We start from the raw sequence: 22406 nt of genomic DNA on the forward strand, positions 1-22406 counted from the left end.
AAATTGTTTGCAGGACATGTTCCATAACAAGGTTGAACCACGTGTGTAAAACCACGCACAAATCGCTCAATAGGGGGCGCCACAAGTTCAAAACACATGCATTGGACCTGGTGCAAACTTGGCTATAAATCAATGACAGTTTGTTCAAACATCACTAAAGTTGGTGGATATTTCTAATTAAGCTAATGAAGTTTCAACTTCTAACAGCCTCTGCTGGCGTGAACCCTGGAACCGCTGCCCGTGGCCACAGGTTTAACGGTATACAGCAGAAGAGTGTCAAAGTGGACACGTGAGTTTTGACTGAATCTCATGGGTCCTCCAGTCTGAGTTTAAGTCTCATGTCTAATATAGTAAATGTGTGTGAGACATCATATTGGACCGACCGGTTCAAAAGGCTGGTCAGCTGCTGGCTGATGGCTCTCTGGGTCTGGTCAAACAGCATCTGACAAGGAGACAGGAAACACAACTGCTTTTTTTTCTTTTCTTTTACCCCGTTTTTTCTCCCCAATTGTACCCGTCCAATTACCCCACTCTTCCACCCCCTCTGCTGATCCGGGTAGGGCTGCAGACTACCACATGTCTCCTCCGATACATGTGGAGTCACCAGCCGCTTCTTTTCACCTGACAGGGAGGAGTTTCACCAGGGGGACGTAGTGCGTGGGAGGATCACGCTATTCCCCCCAGTTCCCCCTCCCCCCAAACAGGTGCCCCAACCGACCAGAGGAGGCGCTAGTGCAGCGACCAGGTCACATACCCACCTCCAGCTTCCCACCTCCAGCTTCCCACCTGCAGACACGGCCAATTGTGTCTGTAGGGAAACCCGACCAAGCCGGAGGTAACACGGGGATTCAAACCAGCGAGCCCCGTGTTGGTAGGCATGTCTGTGTGTTCATATGCATCTACGTGTGTGTGTGTGTTTGTGTGTCTGCATGTGTGTATGTGTGTAGAACTCACAGTGTGAAAGTTGACCATTTCTTGCAGGCCCCGGTTGAACTGCGTCAGACAGTTCTGTCAGGAAGAAGAACAGGATGTTAGAGAGGAAACAGGAAGTTCTTACATCTGACACACAAAAAAAGAAAAAAAAAACAAACACACACAAATCAACCGAGAAATAAAATAACATAACAGCATGAAGCTGCATGTTAGTTGTTGTTACTGGGACCAGCAGCAGTGGTGTCATGTTTGTTTGTGTTACTGGGACCAGCAGCAGTGTTGTCATGTTGGTTGGTGTTACTGGGACCAGCAGCAGTGTTGTCATGTTGGTTGTTGTTACTGGGACCAGCAGCAGTGTTGTCATGTTGGTTGTTGTTACTGGGACCAGCAGCAGTGTTGTCATGTTGGTTGTTGTTACTGGGACCAGCAGCAGTGTTGTCATGTTGGTTGTTGTTACTGGGACCGGCAGCAGTGTTGTCATGTTGGTTGTTGTTACTGGGACCAGCAGCAGTGTTGTCATGTTGGTTGTTGTTACTGGGACCGGCAGCAGTGTTGTCATGTTGGTTGTTGTTACTGGGACCAGCAGCAGTGTTGTCATGTTGGTTGTTGTTACTGGGACCAGCAGCAGTGTTGTCATGTTGGTTGTTGTTACTGGGACCAGCAGCAGTGTTCTCATGTTGGTTGTTGTTACTGGGACCGGCAGCAGTGTTGTCATGTTGGTTGTTGTTACTGGGACCAGCAGCAGTGTTGTCATGTTGGTTGTTGTTACTGGGACCAGCAGCAGTGTTCTCATGTTGGTTGTTGTTACTGGGACCGGCAGCAGTGTTGTCCTGTTGGTTGTTGTTACTGGGACCAGCAGCAGTGTTGTCATGTTGGTTGTTGTTACTGGGACCAGCAGCAGTGTTGTCATGTTGGTTGTTGTTACTGGGACCAGCAGCAGTGTTGTCATGTTGGTTGTTGTTACTGGGACCGGCAGCAGTTTTCTCATGTTGGTTGTTGTTACTGGGACCAGCAGCAGTGTTGTCATGTTGGTTGTTGTTACTGGGACCAGCAGCAGTGTTGTCATGTTGGTTGTTGTTACTGGGACCGGCAGCAGTGTTGTCATGTTGGTTGTTGTTACTGGGACCAGCAGCAGTGTTGTCATGTTGGTTGTTGTTACTGGGACCAGCAGCAGTGTTGTCATGTTGGTTGTTGTTACTGGGACCAGCAGCAGTGTTGTCATGTTGGTTGTTGTTACTGGGACCAGCAGCAGTGTTGTCATGTTGGTTGTTGTTACTGGGACCAGCAGCAGTGTTGTCATGTTGGTTGTTGTTACTGGGACCGGCAGCAGTGTTGTCATGTTGGTTGTTGTTACTGGGACCAGCAGCAGTGTTGTCATGTTGGCGGAAGTCATGGTCTTACTTATAACTGTACTAGCAGCAACAGTTGTGGTAGTAGTATGGGTCATTGTAACAGCGGTACTTCTAATAGGAGTAGCAATCATACAAGCAGTATTTGTATTAGTACTAAATACAGGACTTATTAATAAGTACTTTCTAATTAGTAAGAGTTATGTTGTGTTCTCACCAAACACGAAGCGAAGTTTCACCTCTTTACGTGCACGAGTTTGATCGTGGGATCATTTGTTTTTATTCGCATTTCTCGCGCAAGTTTGGCCACAGGATCGAGTACGCAAACCCGCAACAATCAGCTTGTCCTCCATTTTCTGACTCAACAGGATGTCAGTGATGACGTCAGGAGAATCTCAATGCTGATAGGCTTTGGCGACACAGCATCACGCGAATTTCTTGCTCAAGGTAAATATTTTCAACTCGCGCGAATACGCGAATGACACGAATTCACGCCATTTGCGTCACATTGGTATTATTAACATCAGTAACAGTATGTGCAGTACTTTTAGGTTGGTCATATTGGTATTATTAACATCAGTAACAGTACGTGCAGTACTTTTAGGTTGGTCATATTGGTAGTATTATGATCAGTAGCAGTGCGTGCAGTACTTTCAGGCTGGTCATATTGGTAGCATTAACGTGCAGTACTTTCAGGTTGTGCTACCAACCTGAAAGTACTGCACGTAGCAGTACGTAAAGTACTTTCAGGTTGGTCATATTGGTATTATTAACATCGGTAGCAGTACTTGCAGTACTTTCAGGTTGGTCACATTGGTATTATTAACATCAGTAGCAGTACGTGCAGTACTTTAAGGTTGGTCATATTGGTAGCATTATGATCAGTAGCAGTACGTGCAGTACTTTTAGGTTGGTCATATTGGTAGTATTATGATGAGCAGCAGCACATGCAGTATTCACGGTACATTTATATTGGTCCATACCGTGATGATGCTGTCCTTTTTGTGGTACATTGAGAACTCTGTCAGGCCAGCCAGGAAGAGCTGATTGGTGGCACTGTACGCTTGTCCCGCCTCCACCATTTTCCCACAGAGCTTCATCACCTGATTGGTCAGAAGCACAAACCATGAACCAATAATCTCCGTTCAATATGTAACAGTAACACAACTAACTGGAGAATTGCTGTGATCAGTACGTACTAATGTGATCAGTCAGCACTAATCAGATCAGTCAGCACTAATGTGATCAGTCAGCACTAATCAGATCAGTCAGCACTAACGTGATCTGTCATCAATAACGTGATCAGTCAGCACTAACGTGATCAGTCAGCACTAATGTGATCAGTCAGCACTAATGTGATCAGTCAGTACTAAAGTTATCAGTCAGCACTAACGTGATCAGTCAGTACTAAAGTTATCAGTCCGCACTAATGTGATCAGTCAGCACTAACGTGATCAGTCAGCACTAATCAGATCAGTCAGCACTAACGTGATCAGTCATCACTAACGTGATCAGTCAGCACTAACGTGATCAGTCAGCACTAATGTGATCAGTCAGCACTAATGTGATCAGTCAGTACTAAAGTTATCAGTCAGCACTAACGTGATCAGTCAGTACTAAAGTTATCAGTCCGCACTAATGTGATCAGTCAGCACTAACGTGATCAGTCAGTACTAATGTGATCAGTCAATACTAATGTGATCAGTCAATACTAACGTGATCAGTCAGCACAAACGTGATCAGTCAGCACTAACGTGATCAGTCAATACTAACGTGATCAGTCAGCACTAACGTGATCAGTCAGCACTAACGTGATCAGTCAGCACTAATGTGATCAGGCAGCACTAATGTGATCAGTCAGCACTAACGTGATCAGTCAGTACTAATGTGATCAGTCAATACTAACGTGATCAGTCAGCACTAATGTGATCAGTCAGCACTAATGTGATCAGTCAGCACTAACGTGATCAATCAGCACTAACGTGATCAGTCAGCACTAATGTGATCAGTCAACACTAATGTGATCAGTCAGCACTAATGTGATCAGTCAGCACTAATGTGATCAGTCAGCACTAACGTGATCAGTCAACACTAATGTGATCAGTCAGCACTAAAGTTATCAGTCAGCACTAACGTGATCAATTAGTACTAATGTGATCAGTCAGTACTAATGTGATCAGTCAGCACTAACGTGATCAGTCAACACTAATGTGATCAGTCAGCACTAATGTGATCAGTCAGCACTAAAGTTATCAGTCAGCACTAACGTGATCAGTCAGTACTAATGTGATCAGTCAGTACTAATGTGATCAGTCAGCACTAATGTGATCAGTCAGTACTAACGTGATCAGTCAGTACTAACATGATCAATCAGCACCAACGTGATCAATCAGTACTAAAGTTATCAGTCAGTACTAATGTGATCAGTCAGCACTAATGTGACCTGTCAGTACTAATGTGATCAGTCAGCACTAATGTGATCAGTCAGCACTAACGTGATCAGTCAACACTAATGTGATCAATCAGCACTAAATGTGATCAGTCAGTACTAATGTGATCAGTCAGCACTAATGTGATCAATCAGCACTAACGTGATCAGTCAGTACTAATGTGATCAGTCAGCACTAATGTGATCAGTCAGTACTAATGTGATCAGTCAGCACTAATGTGATCAGTCACCACTAATGTGATCAGTCAGTACTAATGTGATCAGTCAGTACTAATGTGATCAGTCAGCACTAACGTGATCAATCAGCACTAACGTGATCAGTCAGCACTAATGTGATCAGTCAGCACTAACGTGATCAGTCAACACTAATGTGATCAGTCAGCACTAATGTGATCAGTCAGCACTAACGTGATCAGTCAGCACTAATGTGATCAGTCAGCACTAACGTGATCAGTCAACACTAATGTGATCAGTCAGTACTAATGTGATCAGTCAGCACTAACGTGATCAGTCAACACTAATGTGATCAGTCAGCACCAAAGCTATCAGTCAGCACTAACGTGATCAATTAGTACTAATGTGATCAGTCAGTACTAATGTGATCAGTCAGCACTAACGTGATCAGTCAACACTAATGTGATCAGTCAGCACTAATGTGATCAGTCAGCACTAAAGTTATCAGTCAGCACTAACGTGATCAATCAGTACTAATGTTATCAGTCAGTACTAATGTGATCAGTCAGTACTAATGTGATCAGTCAGCACTAATGTGATCAGTCAGTACTAACGTGATCAGTCAGTACTAACATGATCAATCAGCACTAACGTGATCAATCAGTACTGAAGTTATCAGTCAGTACTAATGTGATCAGTCAGCACTAATGTGATCTGTCAGTACTAATGTGATCAGTCAGCACTAATGTGATCAGTCAGCACTAACGTGATCAGTCAACACTAATGTGATCAGTCAGCACTAAATGTGATCAGTCAGTACTAATGTGATCAGTCAGCACTAATGTGATCATTCAGCACTAACGTGATCAGTCAGTACTAATGTGATCAGTCAGCACTAACGTGATCAGTCAGCACTAATGTGATCAGTCAGTACTAATGTGATCAGTCAGCACTAATGTGATCAATCAGCACTAACGTGATCAGTCAGTACTAATGTGATCAGTCAGCACTAATGTGATCAGTCAGCACTAATGTGATCAATCAGCACTAACGTGATCAGTCATTACTAATGTGATCAGTCAGCACTAATGTGATCAGTCAGTACTAATGTGATCAGTCAGTACTAACGTGATCAGTCAGTACTAACGTGATCAATCAGCACTAACGTGATCAATCAGTACTAAAGTTATCAGTCAGTACTAATGTGATCAGGCAGCACTAATGTGATCTGTCAGTACTAATGTGATCAGTCAGCACTAATATTATCAGTCAGTACTAACATGATCAATCAGTACTAAAGTTATCAGTCAGTACTAATGTGATCAGTCAGCACTAATGTGATCAGTCAGCACTAACGTGATCAGTCAGTACTAAAGTTATCAGTCGGTACTAATATGATCAGTCAGATTCAGATTATTAGTAGTATTATTAAGTTAGTAAGGTTTATTTATGTGGCACAGACACAAGTCACAAACGGCTTCACGGTCAAATGAAATGAGGACAAACAACAGAGAAAAGGGTCTTTCAGTCCTTAAAGATAAACAGATAAAACACACCAGTGGATAAACACTGGTTAAAACACAAAACACCACATGCTGCCTAAATGCCAGTCTGAATGGATGGCTTTGTAACCGCGGTTTATACTGGCTTTAGTATGGGTTTATACTGGATTTACACTGGGGATATATTGGGTATATACTGGGTTTATACTGGATTTACACTGGGTTTATACCGGCTTTATACCGGGTTTATACCGGCTTTATACTGGGTTTATACTGGGTTTATACCGGCTTTTTCCGGCTTCATACCGGCTTTATTCTGGCTTTATACTGGGTATATACTGGGTTTATACTGCCTTTATACTGGCTTTATACCGGCTTTATACCGGGTTTATACTGGGTTTATACCGGCTTTATACTGGGTTTATACCGGCTTTATACCGGCTTCATACCGGCTTTATTCTGGCTTTATACTGGGTATATACTGGGTTTATACTGCCTTTATACTGGCTTTATACCGGCTTTATTCTGGCTTTATACTGGGTTTATACCGGCTGTATACTGGCTTTATTCTGGCTTTATACTGGGTTTATACTGGGTATATACTGGCTTTATACTGGGTATATACTGGGTTTATACCGGCTTTATTCTGGCTTTATACTGGGTTTATACCGGCTTTATTCTGGCTTTATACTGGGTATATACTGGGTTTATACTGGCTTTATACTGGGTTTATACCGGCTTTATTCTGGCTTTATACTGGGTATACACTACCGTTCAAAAGTTTGGGATCACATTGAAATGTCCATATTTTTGAAGGAAAAGCACTGTACTTTTCAATGAAGATAACTTTAAACTAGTCTTAACTTTAAAGAAATACACTCTATACATTGCTAATGTGGTAAATGACTATTCTAGCTGCAAATGTCTGGTTTTTGGTGCCATATCTACATAGGTGTATAGAGGCCCATTTCAAGCAACTATCACTCCAGTGTTCTAATGGTACAATGTGTTTGCTCATTGGCTCAGAAGGCTAATTGACGATTAGAAAACCCTTGTGCAATCATGTTCACACATCTGAAAACAGTTTAGCTGGTTACAGAAGCTACAAAACTGACCTTCCTTTGAGCAGATTGAGTTTCTGGAGCATCACATTTGTGGGGTCAACTAAACGCTCAAAATGGCCAGAAAAAGAGAACTTTCATCTGAAACTCGACAGTCTATTCTTGTTCTTAGAAATGAAGGCTATTCCATGCGAGAAATTGCTAAGAAATTGAAGATTTCCTACACCGGTGTGTACTACTCCCTTCAGAGGACAGCACAAACAGGCTCTAACCAGAGTAGAAAAAGAAGTGGGAGGCCGCGTTGCACAACTGAGCAAGAAGATAAGTACATTAGAGTCTCTAGTTTGAGAAACAGACGCCTCACAGGTCCCCAACTGGCATCTTCATTAAATAGTACCCGCAAAACACCAGTGTCAACATCTACAGTGAAGAGGCGGCTGCGGGATTCTGGGCTTCAGGGCAGAGTGGCAAAGAAAAAGCCATATCTGAGACTGACCAATAAAAGAAAAAGATTAAGATGGGCAAAAGAACACAGACATTGGACAGAGGAAGACTGGAAAAAAGTGTTGTGGACGGATGAATCCAAGTTTGAGGTGTTTGGATCACAAAGAAGAACGTTTGTGAGACGCAGAGCAAATGAAAAGATGCTGGAAGAATGCCTGACGCCATCTGTTAAGCATGGTGGAGGTAATGTGATGGTCTGGGGTTGCTTTGGTGCTGGTAAGGTGGGAGATTTGTACAGGGTAAAAGGGATTCTGAATAAGGAAGGCTATCACTCCATTTTGCAACGCCATGCCATACCCAGTGGACAGCGCTTGATTGGAGCCAATTTCATCCTACAACAGGACAATGACCCTAAACACACCTCCAAATTGTGCAAGAACTATTTAGAGCAGAAGCAGGCAGCTGGTATTCTATCGGTAATGGAGTGGCCAGCGCAGTCACCAGATCTGAACCCCATTGAGCTGTTGTGGGAGCAGCTTGACCGTATGGTACGCAAGAAGTGCCCATCCAACCAATCCAACTTGTGGGAGCTGCTTCTGGAAGCGTGGGGTGCAATTTCTCCAGATTACCTCAACAAATTAACAGCTAGAATGCCAAAGGTCTGCAATGCTGTAATTGCTGCAAATGGAGGATTCTTTGACGAAAGCAAAGTTTGATGTAAAAAAAATCTTATTTCAAATACAAATCATTATTTCTAACCTTGTCAATGTCTTGACTCTATTTTCTATTCATTTCCCAACATATGGTGGTGAATAAGTGTGACTTTTCATGGAAAACACAAAATTGTTTGGGTGATCCCAAACTTTTGAACGGTAGTGTATACTGGTTTATACTGGCTTTATACTGGGTTTATACCGGGTTTACACCAGGTATATACTGGGTTTATACTGGGTTTATACTGGCTTTATTCTGGGTTTATACTGGCTTTATTTTGGCTTTATACTGGGTATATACTGGGTTTATACTGCCTTTATACTGGCTTTATACTGGGTTTATACTGGGTATATACTGGGTTTATACTGGGTTTATACTGGCTTTATTCTGGCTTTATACTGGCATTATTCTGGCTTTATACTGGCTTTATACTGGTTATCTACTGGGTTTATACTGGCTTTATACTGGCTTTATTCTGGGTTTATACTGGCTTTATTCTGGCTTTATACTGGCTTTATACTGGCTTTATACCGGGTTTACACCGGGTATATACTGGGTTTATACTGGCTTTATACTAGCTTTATACTGGGTTTATACTGGGTTTATACTGGGTTTATACTGGCTTTATTCTGGGTTTATACTGGGTTTATACTGGGTTTATTCTGGGTTTATACTGGGTATATACTGGGTTTATACTGGGTATATACTGGGTTTATACTGGGTTTATACTGGGTTTATACTGGCTTTATTCTGGGTTTATACTGGCTTTATTCTGGCTTTATACTGGGTATATACTGGGTTTATACTGGGTATATACTGGGTTTATACTGGCTTTATTCTGGCTTTATACTGGCTTTATTCTGGCTTTATACTGGTTATCTACTGGGTTTATACTGGCTTTATACTGGCTTTATTCTGGGTTTATGCTGGCTTTATACCGGCTTTATACTGGCTTTATTCTGGCTTTATACTGGGTATATACTGGATTTATACTGCGTATATACTGGATTTATACTGGCTTTATTCTGGGTTTATACTGGCTTTATTCCGGCTTTATTCTGGCTTTATACTGGGTATATACTGGATTTATGCTGGTTATCTACTGGGTTTATACTGGCTTTATACTGGCATTATTCTGGCTTTATATTGGCTTTATACTGGTTATCTACTGGGTTTATACTGGCTTTATTCTGGTTTTATACTGGCTTTATTCTGGCTTTATACTGGCTTTATACCGGGTTTACACCGGGTATATACTGGGTTTATACTGGCTTTATACTAGCTTTATACTGGGTTTATACTGGGTTTATACTGGGTTTATTCTGGGTTTATACTGGCATTATTCTGGCTTTATTCTGGCTTTATACTGGGTATATACTGGGTTTATACTGGGTTTATACTGGCTTTATTCTGGGTTTATACTGGCATTATTCTGGCTTTATTCTGGCTTTATACTGGGTTTATACTGGGTATATACTGGCTTTATTCTGGCTTTATACTGGTTATCTACTGGGTTTATACTGGGTTTATACTGGCTTTATTCTGGGTTTATACTGGCTTTATATTGGTTATCTACTGGGTTTATACTGGGTTTATACTGGGTTTATACTGGCTTTATACCGGCTTTATACTGGCTTTATTCTGGCTTTATACTGGGTATATACTGGATTTATACTGGGTATATACTGGGTTTATACTGGCTTTATTCTGGCTTTATACCGGCTTTATACCGGCTTTATTCTGGCTTTATACTGGGTATATACTGGATTTATACTGGGTATATACTGGTTATCTACTGGGTTTATACTGGCTTTATAATGGCTTTATACTGGCTTTATTCTGGCTTTATACTGGCTTTATTCTGGCTTTATACTGGTTATCTACTGGGTTTATAGTGGGTTTATACTGGGTATATATTTATATTATATAGTTTCAGTATTAGTAATAGTACAAGAAGTAGCAATAGGTGTCTTTAGTAGCAACATTAGAAGTAATAGTTCTAACAATAGAAGAACTAGTTATTGTAGAAGTGACATTAGTAATATGAGTCAAGTAACAGTAGCAGCAGTCGTGGAAGCTGTCATTGGGAGTAGTAATTGCAGTAACATCAACAGGAATGGTAGTGATGGAAGGTGTTATCAGGAGTAATATTAGTAGTAACAGTAATATTAGTAGTAACAGTAACATTTGTGGTATTTAAACTTTGCGTACCTTCTCCACCTGTGCTTCCAGCAGGGAGACGTCAGTCTCAAAGTGTTCCAGGCTCAGTCTGGAAGAAACAGAGTGAACACATCAGAACTCTGTGAGGACTGAATCTAGTTTACCCACAAGCCCCTGGCCCTGCACCTCCCACACCACTAACATGCTGTTACCCACAAGCCCCAGGCCCTGCACCTCCCACACTACTAACATGCTGTTACCCACAAGCCCCTGGCCCTGCACCTCCCACACCACTAACATGCTGTTACCCACAAGCCCCTGGCCCTGCACCTCCCACACTACTAACATGCTGTTACCCACAAGCCCCTGGCCCTGCACCTCCCACACCTCCAACATGCTGTTACCCACATGCCCCTGGCCCTGCACCTCCCACACCACTAACATGCTGTTACCCACAAGCCCCTGGCCCTGCACCTCCCACACCACTAACATGCTGTTACCCACAAGCCCCTGGCCCTGCACCTCCCACACCTCCAACATGCTGTTACCCACATGCCCCTGGCCCTGCACCTCCCACACCACTAACATGCTGTTACCCACAAGCCCCTGGCCCTGCACCTCCCACACCACTAACATGCTGTTACCCACAAGCCCCTGGCCCTGCACCTCCCACACCACTAACATGCTGTTACCCACAAGCCCCTGGCCCTGCACCTCCCACACCTCCCACACCACTAACATGCTGTTACCCACAAGCCCCTGGCCCTGCACCTCCCACACCTCCCACACCACTAACATGCTGTTACCCACAAGCTCCTGGCCCTGCACCTCCCACACCTCCCACACCACTAACATGCTGTTACCCACAAGCCCCTGGCCCTGCACCTCCCACACCACTAACATGCTGTTACCCACAAGCCCCTGGCCCTGCACCTCCCACACCACTAACATGCTGTTACCCACAAGCCCCTGGCCCTGCACCTCCCACACCTCCAACATGCTGTTACCCACATGCCCCTGGCCCTGCACCTCCCACACCACTAACATGCTGTTACCCACAAGCCCCTGGCCCTGCACCTCCCACACCACTAACATGCTGTTACCCGCAAGCCCCTGGCCCTGCACCTCCCACACCACTAACATGCTGTTACCCACAAGCCCCTGGCCCTGCACCTCCCACACCTCCCACACCACTAACATGCTGTTACCCACAAGCCCCTGGCCCTGCACCTCCCACACCACTAACATGCTGTTACCCACAAGCCCCTGGCCCTGCACCTCCCACACCACTAACATGCTGTTACCCACAAGCCCCTGGCCCTGCACCTCCCACACCACTAACATGCTGTTACCCACAAGCCCCTGGCCCTGCACCTCCCACACCTCCCACACCACTAACATGCTGTTACCCACAAGCTCCTGGCCCTGCACCTCCCACACCTCCAACATGCTGTTACCCACAAGCCCCTGGCCCTGCACCTCCCACACCACTAACATGCTGTTACCCACAAGCCCCAGGCCCTGCACCTCCCACACCACTAACATGCTGTTACCCACAAGCCCCTGGCCCTGCACCTCCCACACCACTAACATGCTGTTACCCACAAGCCCCTGGCCCTGCACCTCCCACACCTCCCACACCACTAACATGCTGTTACCCACAAGCTCCTGGCCCTGCACCTCCCACACCTCCAACATGCTGTTACCCACAAGCCCCTGGCCCTGCACCTCCCACACCACTAACATGCTGTTACCCACAAGCCCCTGGCCCTGCACCTCCCACACCACTAACATGCTGTTACCCACAAGCCCCTGGCCCTGCACCTCCCACACCTCCCACACCACTAACATGCTGTTACCCACAAGCTCCTGGCCCTGCACCTCCCACACCTCCCACACCACTAACATGCTGTTTAGAAGCTCCTCGCTGAGGGAGGATGGACTATTCCACCAAAGTGTAATGTTAAGAGACCGACATCAAACAGGACGAAGTCTTATTATACTCCATCGCCCATCCATTTTCCTAGTTCTCAACAAGGATGATTAGCTTTTATTGTGTTCTATTTATAACTTTCTTATCTTTTATTGTGCTCTATTTACTACTTTCTTATCTTTTATTGTTCTATTTACTACTTTATCTTTTATTGTGTTCCATTTACTACTTTCTTAACTCTGCACATAGTAACAGCAATGTGCAAATATGCACTTGTGCACAGAAATATGATCAGACGTGATGCTTTCTCCCTCTGATCCTGAGAACCTTTTTAAAGAATGAGGCTGTAGATGTGGTTTGACTGTGGATCGGGGGTCTCTGGCATGTTTTTAATCTTGATCGAAAAGCAACATTCTTTCACAGAAAGTTGAATCAGTTCATCCGAATACAGAAACGTTTTATCATTATCTAAGTGACCTCTTCAATCTCCCCACCCTTATAAACAATACAGTACAATATTCATTCATCATCAGCAGCTTCTCCGGGGTCGGGTCGCGGTGGCAGCAAGCTAAGTAAGGCACTCCAGACGTCCCCCTTCCCTAGCAACGCCCTCCAGCTCCTCCTGGGGGATCCCAAGGCATTCCCTGGCCAGGTTGGACATGTAGTCCCTCCAGCAAGTTCTGGGTCTACCCCGGGGTCTACTCCCAGTTGGCCATGCCCGGAAAACCTCCTAAGGAAGGCTTCCAGGAGGCATCCAGACCAGATGCCCGAACCACCTCAACTGGCTCCTTTCGACGTGAAGGAGCAGCGGCTCTACTCCGAGCTCCCTCCGGATGTCCGAGCTCCTCACCCTATCTCTAAGGCTGAGCCCAGACACCCTACGGAGGAAACTCATTTCAGCCGCTTGTATCCACGATCTCACCCTTTCGGTCACTACCCAAAGCTCATGACCATAGGTGAGGGTTGGAACCAAGATTGACTGGTAAATTGAGAGCTTTGCGTCCCGGCTCAGCTCCTTCTTCACCACAACGGTCCAGTACAACGTCCACATTACTGCTGATGCTGCACCAATCCACCTGTCAATCTCCCGCTCCATCCTGCCCTCACTCGTGAACAAGACCCTGAGATACTTGAACTCCTTCACTTGAGGCAACAACTCATCCCCAACCCAGAGGGAGCAGTCCACCATTTTCCGGTAGAGAACCATGGCTTCAGACTTGGAGGTGCTGACTCTCATCCCGGCCATTTCACACTCAGCTGTAAACCGCCCCAGTGCACCCTGGAGGTCACGTTCTGATGAAGCCAACAAAACCACATCATCTGTGAAGAGCAGAGATGCAATTCTGAGGTTCCCAAAACGGACACACTCCTCACCTTGGCTGCGCCTTGAGATCCTGTCCATGAATATCACAAACAGAATAGGAGACAAGGGACAACCTTGGTAGAGTCCGACACCCACCGAAAATGTGTTTGACTTTGTGCCAAGAGGGCGGACACAGCCCTCACTTTGGTTATACAAGGACCGGATGGCTTGTAGCAACTGCCCCGGTACCCCATACTCCCACAGTACCCCCCACAGAGTGCCCTGGGGTACATGGTCATAAGCCTTCTCCAAGTCCACAAAACACATGTAGACTGGCTGGTCAAACTCCCATGCCCCCCTCAGCACTTCCTCTTAAACAATACAGTACAATATGTATCTTATTAACAATACAGCACAATATATATCTTATAAAGAACACAGCACAATATGTGTTGCCGTCCAGACGCAAGGCGCGTCTCCGCCTGAGTCTACTGGCAGGGTTCAATCAGCGCGCGCGTTGAGAGCGCAGCCACGCCCCAGAGGCTCCTCGGTGATCAGCACACATGGTGTACATCCGGTCAGCTAAACAGGTGAGTGACCGCCAGGCCCGCTGGGCGCAGTTCTTCCACCGACTCAATTTCATGCTGTCCTATCGTCCAGGCTCACAGAATTCCAGAGCAGACGTGCTCTCTCGGCTCCACCCGGGGGCGTCTACGAAGGATGGCACCCAGGAGGGTGCCCTGGACACCATCTTGCCTCCGACCCGTGTTGTGGGCGTCGTCACCTGGGCCATCGACTCTGGTTAGGACCGTCCAACGAACTCACCCCAGCCCTGGTAACGTTCCCCTTAACCGTCTGTTTGTGCCTGCCCCAGTCCACTCCAGGGTTCTCGAGTGGGGCCACTCCACCTGCCACCCTGGCGCCTCCAGGACACTGTCCTTCCTCCGGCGGCGCTTCTGGTGGCCTACCATGGAGGCTGACGTTCGGGAGTTTGTGGCGGCGTGTATCACCTGCGCCCGGAATAAGGCCTCCTGGCTGGTCTCCTGCGTCCCCTCCCGGTCCCCAGTCGCCCCTGGTCACATCTCCCCGGACTTCGTGACTGGACTCCCGGTGTCTCAGGGTAACACAGTCATACTCACCATGGTCGACCGTTTTTCCAAGCAGGCCCATTTCGTGGCGCTCCCCAAGCGCCCGTCCTCCGCCGAGACTGCCGAACTCCTGGTTGTCCACGTGGTCCGTCTCCATGGCCTTCCCCAGGACATTGTTTCTGACCGGGGTCCCCAGTTCTCTTCCCAGGTGTGGCAGGCCTTCTGTAGGGGGATTGGGGCCACGGTCAGTCTCTCTTCTGGTTACCACCCTCAGACAAACGGACAGGCGGAGTGCACCAACCAGAGCCTGGAGTCTGCCCTGAGATGTGTGACCACCAGCAGCCCCTCGACCTGGAGCAAGCACCTGGCCTGGGTGGAGTATGCTCACAACACCATGACTAGCTCTGCCACTGGAATGTCTCCTTTCAAAGGTTCACTGGGCTAACAGCCCCCCATGTTTCCCCAGCAAGAGACTGAGGTGGCGGTCCCGTCAGCCAGGGATCATCTCCGCCGTATGTGGAGGTCTCCTCGTGCCGCCCTGCTGTGAGCCAACGACCGGTCCCAATGCTCCTCTGACTGGCGTCGCGTCCCAGCCCCGGTCTACCAGCCTGGTCAGCGTGTCTGGCTCCTGGCCAAGGACCTCCCCATCCTGACGACCTCTCGCAAGCTCGCCGCTCGCTACGTGGGACCCTACACTGTGGAGAGGATCGTCAAACCCACTGCGGTGCGTTTGTCTCTCCCTCCTTCTCTTCGTGCACATCCCGTGTTTGATGTTTCCAAGCTGAGGCCTGTGTCCGTCAGTGCCCTCGCCCCACCTGTCGCAGCCCCGCCTCCTCCCCGTGTACTCCAGGACGGCGACCCGGTCAGGAAGCTGTTGTGTGTCCGCCGCCGTGGGAGGGGCTTCCAGTACCTGGTGGACTGGGAGGGCTACGGTCCGGAAGACCAGAGCTGGGTGCCCCGGTCTTACATTGCCGACCCCGCCCTCCTGTCGGACTTCTACTTGGAACACCCTGACACCCCTGGACGGTCGCCCGGTGGCTCCTCTGGGGGGGGGGTACTGTTGTGGTCCAGACGCAAGGCGCGTCTCCGCCTGAGTCTACCAGCAGGGTTCAATCAGCGCGCTCGTTGAGAGCGCAGCTACGCACCAGAGGCTCATCGGTGATCAGCGCACCTGAAGCCAATCTGCAGCCAGCTGGAAGAGAGGACGCTGACGGGCAGTCGGTGCCAGGTTGTGCCATCTAGTACGGTAGTTACCCAGGAGACCGCCAGACTCTTTGGCTGTGTTTCCTCCTGCAATTCCTGCGTAGTGATTCCTGAGTCCAATTCCGTGTCTCTCTCCCTCGTCCTCCCAGAACCCCCGGTGCCGGTGCTTCTCGGGCTCCGTCTTCCTCGCGTCCCTTGTGTTCCTCGGACCCCTCCCTTGTGCTCCCACGCCGCCTCCCGCAGAACCCCTACTCCTGGACTTGCACTTCACCAACACGCACAAACACCCTCCAGTCATTTACATTCCTGCACACACTCGCCCTGCACACAGACACATAGTCTTTACACAGCCCACATCCAGGACTCTAGTTGCAACATACACTTCCCGCATTTCCCTGCCCCGAACCGGAATAAACGTGTCTACGGGCTTGACCCTGCCGGACCCCTGCACTGGTTCCTTTCCGACCCACAACAATATGTATCTTATAAACCATACAGTACAATACGTATCTTATAAACAACACAGTACAATATGTATCTTATAAACAACACAGTACAATATGTATCTTATAAACCACACAGTACAATATGTATCTTATAAACAACACAGTACAATATGTATCTTGGAAACAGTACAATATGTATCTTATAAATAACACAGTACAATACGTATCTTATAAACAGTACAGTGGTGCATGTATGAGAGTGAAGAGGTCACTTAGATCAGTGGTTCTCAACCTTTTTGGGGTCCTGGACCCCCTGCGTATTTTTGATCTACCCTGAGGACCCCTCCACCTGATCTTGGGGGAGGGGGGTTGCAATTTGATAGAAACAGTAGAAACTGCATTTTAAATTGCATTATAGCATTTATTCACTCTTTGGGGCAAAAATAAGAGCTTTCAGTTGTAACTTAGATATAGTTAACAAAACAGAATTCTTATGCAGTAACTTTCAGATATATGTAACAAAACAGAATATGTATTCAGTAACTTTCAGATATATGTAACAAAACAGAATATGTATTCAGTAACTTTCAGATATATGTAATAAAACAGAATATGTATTCAGTAACTTTCAGATATATGTAACAAAACAGAATATGTATTCAGTAACTTTCAGATATATGTAACAAAACAGAATATGTATTCAGTAACTTTCAGATATATGTAACAAAACAGAATATGTATTCAGTAACTTTCAGATATATGTAACAAAACAGAATATGTATTCAGTAACTTTCAGATATATGTAACAAAACAGAATATGTATTCAGTAACTTTTAACAATGCAAACGGGAGCGAGATCTCTTATTAAAATACAATAAATTACACTTGTGAAACAGATGTAATTAGAGAAAAAAGTCCTGTTACCCTTTATAGTTTAGGTAGATAAAGGTCTCAGTCACATTTGAGTAAAATAATACTATTTCTATAAATGTCATAGGATCTTTTTTTTAAAGATATTTTATTTTCACGGACCCCTTGCAATTACACCACGGACCACTAGGGGTCCGCGGACCCCCGGTTGAGAACCACTGCCTTAGATGATGATGAATCGTATCTGTCAACAAACGTTGTGTCCAGATGAACTGATTCAACCTTCTGCCGACGTGGATATCGAGCACGCATCAACATCAACACATAATTCTCTTCCGGAACAACAAAGTGACTGACTGACTGACTGACTGACTGACTGATCGACGAGGTGTCAATACAAACCTGAATGAAGGAGAGTCCTTGATGCATTCTTCAAAGTCCAGAAACGACTCCATGTCGGCAGGTCGCAGTGGGAGTCCGGGCAGCGTTGCGGTCCGTCTGTTGTGGTTCTAGTCTTCAGGAAGCCGTCCACAGAGACAGACAGGGGGGCACAGTGCGGGCTGCAGACAGACACAAAGGACAGTCCTGTCTACACGTCATCGTAAAGGCTACCGACTCGGGAGGCTGGAGGAGGAGGAGGAGGAGGAGGACTGCTGCTGCTGCTGCTGCTGCTGCTGCGTGGTGGCTCGGATCCCGCCCGGAACATCCCGCTGCAGGTCCGTCTGCTCTTATTTCCAGCCGCGCTGGAACGGGACGCAGCCTTCTCCACGCGCTGCACTCACGCCGCACACGTCACGTCCGCACCAGCCAGCTCGCATTAATACCGATGTTATAACGCGTACTATCTTTATTTTGCAACGACAGCTGTCTCTGCACCGCGTCTAGCGAGGATCAGCTTGGAGGTCTTCTCCTTCTTCGGCTTTCTTTTCTTCTTCTCCTTCTTCGGCTTTCTTTTCTTCTTCTCCTTCTTCGGCTTTCTTTTCTTCTTCGGCTTTCTTTTCTTCTTCTCCTTCTTCGGCTTTCTTTTCTTCTTCTCCTTCTTCGTCGTCCTTTTCTTCTTCTTCGGCTTTCTTTTCTTCTTCTCCTTCTTCGGCTTTCTTTTCTTCTTCTTCTTCTTTCTATTCTTCTTCTCCTTCGGCTTTCTTTTCTTCTTCTCCTTCTTCGGCTTTCTTTCTTCTCCTTCTTCGGCTTCCTTTTCTTCTTCTCCTTCTTCGTCGTCCTTTTCTTCTTCTTCGTCTCTTTTCTTTAATTTTTATTTTAGTGGCGGTCGGCATCTAAATTGTTACTTTACCGCCATCTATTGGATTTAAACTCAAATTTCCACGGACTACTGCTACTACTACTACTACTACTACTGCTACTACTGCTACTACTACTACTGCTACTGGTACTACTCCTGCTACTACTGCTACTACTACTACTGCTACTACTACTACTGCTACTACTGCTACTACTACTGCTACTACTGCTACTACAACTACTGCTACTGGTACTACTCCTGCTACTACTATTACTACTGCTACTACTACTACTACTGCTACTACTGGTACTACTACTACTGCTACTACTATTACTACTACTACTACTGCTACTACTGGTACTACTACTACTGCTACTACTGGTACTACTACTGGTACTACTACTACTACTACTACTGCTACTCCTGCTACTACTACTACTACTACTGTCTCCAAACCATACAACATAGCTGGCCTCACAACCATCTTGTAAACCTTCCCTTTAACTCTTGCTGGTACCCTTCTGTCACACATCACTCCTGACACTCTTCTCCACCCACTCCACCCTGCCTGCACTCCCTTCTTCACCTCTCTCCTGCACTCCCCGTTACTTTGGACAGTTGACCCCAAGTATTTAAACTCATCCGCCTCCGTCACCTCCACTCCTTGCATCCTCACCATTCGGCGGTCCTCCCTCTCATTCAGCATAGGTATTCCGTCAGACCACAAACACAAGCAAGGACTAGCCTCACCCAGGCAACCGCCTTTTCACGCTGCTGCCCTCTGGGAGGCGCTATAGGTCTTTCAACACCCGTACTTCCAGACTTTTGTTTCTACCCAAGCGCCATTACAGAACTGAACTACGTTAACCAGCTGTAAGGTTGCAGTAGCATCCTGAAACTGCAGTAACACCTGTACATCTGGCATGTGCAGTAAAATATGCTGACCCGGGTTAGTGCGATATAGACTATGTATCTAGTGTAACAGATATGTATCTAGTGTAACAGATATTTATCTAGTGTAATAGATATTAGTGTAACAGATATGTATCTAGTGTAACAGATATTAGTGTAACAGATAATTATCTCGTGTAACATATTTATCTAGTGTAATAGATACGTATGTATCTAGTGTAGTAGATATTTATCTAGTGTAACAGATACACTTGTTTTTACACTTACGCATATCTATATGTTGATGCCCTGCAAATGTGTGTTCATTTGTATTTTGTCTATTTGTATATATTTTATTTCATTTTATCTTGTTTGTACCACTGGGGAGTTGCACTTAATGTTGTTGTACAGCTGTGCATGACAAATAAAGGCATTCATTCATTCACCCACTCATTCATTGTACTCCAGCAGCACAGTTAATTATCATTGTGAAAAAGGCCAAAAACTTAAATGAAAAACTCTGAATGCTTCCTGACTTACTTGTCCTCTAAACTTTCCGACCTCATGTGAAACACCCCATGGTGCAAAACTGGTGGTTAGAGACATAGTGATACCGTGTGTGGTGGTTAGAGACATAGTGATAGTGTGTGTGGTGGTTAGAGACACAGTGATACTGTGGGTGGTGTTTAGAGACACAGTGATACCGTGTGTGGTGGTTAGAGACACAGTGATACCGTGTGTGGTGGTTAGAGACATAGTGATACCGTGTGTGGTGGTTAGAGACATAGTGATAGTGTGTGTGGTGGTTAGAGACACAGTGATACTGTGGGTGGTGTTTAGAGACACAGTGATACCGTGTGTGGTGGTTAGAGACACAGTGATACCGTGGGTGGTGGTTAGAGACACAGTGATACCGTGTGTGGTGGTTAGAGACACAGTGATACCGTGGGTGGTGGTTAGAGACAGTGATGTCGTGGGTGGTGGTTAGAGACAGTGATACCGTGGGTGGTGGTTAGAGACACAGTGATGCCGTGTGTGGTGGTTAGAGACACAGTGATACCGTGTGTGGTGGTTAGAGACACAGTGATACCGTGTGTGGTGGTTAGAGACACAGTGATACCGTGGGTGGTGGTTAGAGACACAGTGATACCGTGTGTGGTGGTTAGAGACACAGTGATACCGTGGGTGGTGGTTAGAGACACAGTGATACCGTGTGTGGTGGTTAGAGACACAGTGATACCGTGGGTGGTGGTTAGAGACAGTGATACCGTGTGTGGTGGTTAGAGACACAGTGATACCGTGGGTGGTGGTTAGAGACACAGTGATACCGTGGGTGGTGGTTAGAGACACAGTGATACCGTGTGTGGTGGTTAGAGACACAGTGATACCGTGGGTGGTGGTTAGAGACACAGTGATGTCGTGGGTGGTGGTTAGAGACACAGTGATACCGTGTGTGGTGGTTAGAGACACAGTGATACCGTGGGTGGTGGTTAGAGACACAGTGATACCGTGTGTGGTGGTTAGAGACACAGTGATACCGTGGGTGGTGGTTAGAGACAGTGATACCGTGTGTGGTGGTTAGAGACACAGTGATGTCGTGGGTGGTGGTTAGAGACACAGTGATACCGTGTGTGGTGGTTAGAGACACAGTGATGTCGTGGGTGGTGGTTAGAGACACAGTGATACCGTGTGTATCACATCCAGTCACCCCACCACATGCTCCTTGACCTGGTCCCCTCCCCTCTTCTTCAGTCTATAGCACCTGTACCCCTTCCCTTTCTAACCCACCTCATCAACACCTCCCTCACGGCAGGATACTTTCCATCTGCCTTCAAGACTGCTAGAGTTACGCTCCTTCTCAAGAAACCACCACTTAACCCCTCTGACATCAAAAACTACAGACCGGTTTCCCTTCTACTCTTTCTATCCAAAACTCTTGAAAGTGCTGTCTTTAACTAACCAATATTCTTTGTACCTCCACCAGAACAACCTCCTGGACCCCAACCAGTCTGGGTTCAAGGTGGGCCACTCGACAGAGATGGCCCACCTTGCAGTGACAGAATCGCTGCACTCTGCGAGAGCAAACTCTCTCTCCTCTGTCCTGATACTCCTGGACCTGTCAGCTGCGTTCAACACAGTGACCCATCAGATCCTCCTCTCTACCCTCGAGGGGCTGGGTGTCACAGGCTCTGCACTCTCACTGTTTGCACCCTACCTGACGGGTCGCTCCTACCAGGTGACATGGAGGGGATCTGTGTCAGAGCCTCACAGACCGACTACAGGCGTTCCACAGGGTTCGGTTCTGGATCCTCTCCTTTTCTACCTGTACACAACATCCCTGGGTTCTGTTATTCGCTCGCATGACTTCTCTTACCATTGTTATACTGATGACACCCAGCTGATCTTGTCCTTTCCTCCCTCTGACACACAAGTAGAGACACACATTGCTGCGTGCTTGACTGACATCCTGGAGTGGATGGTGACACACCACCTGAAGCTCAATCTCGACAAGACAGAGCTGATGTTCCTCCCGGGTAAAGGTTGCCCGCACTGAGACCTGGCCATCACCATGACAACACCGTGGTGATGGCAACTCGGACTGCGACGAATCTGGGTGCGATCCTGGATGACCAACTGTCGTTTGCT

General features: G+C 46.6%; 1 protein-coding gene across 1 annotated transcript in view; it reads right to left on the reverse strand.

Annotated features, from left to right (window-relative positions):
* Nucleotides 1–18935, reverse strand: part of zgc:162872 (BAR_ACAPs and ArfGap_ACAP domain-containing protein) — a 56066-nt gene extending 37131 nt beyond the window's left edge. Inside the window, exons 1-5 of the mRNA XM_056282936.1 lie at nucleotides 18032–18935; nucleotides 10838–10895; nucleotides 3266–3385; nucleotides 955–1008; nucleotides 384–442 (exon numbers count right to left, since the gene is read on the reverse strand). Coding sequence (XP_056138911.1) covers nucleotides 384–442; nucleotides 955–1008; nucleotides 3266–3385; nucleotides 10838–10895; nucleotides 18032–18084 — 344 coding nt within the window. The 5' untranslated portion in view covers nucleotides 18085–18935. The remainder of the gene's footprint in view (nucleotides 1–383; nucleotides 443–954; nucleotides 1009–3265; nucleotides 3386–10837; nucleotides 10896–18031) is intronic.
* Between the last annotated feature and the right edge of the window lie 3471 nt (nucleotides 18936–22406).

Source organism: Lampris incognitus, chromosome 7 (genome assembly GCF_029633865.1).
Source record: "Lampris incognitus isolate fLamInc1 chromosome 7, fLamInc1.hap2, whole genome shotgun sequence".
Taxonomy (NCBI): Eukaryota; Metazoa; Chordata; class Actinopteri; order Lampriformes; family Lampridae; genus Lampris; species Lampris incognitus.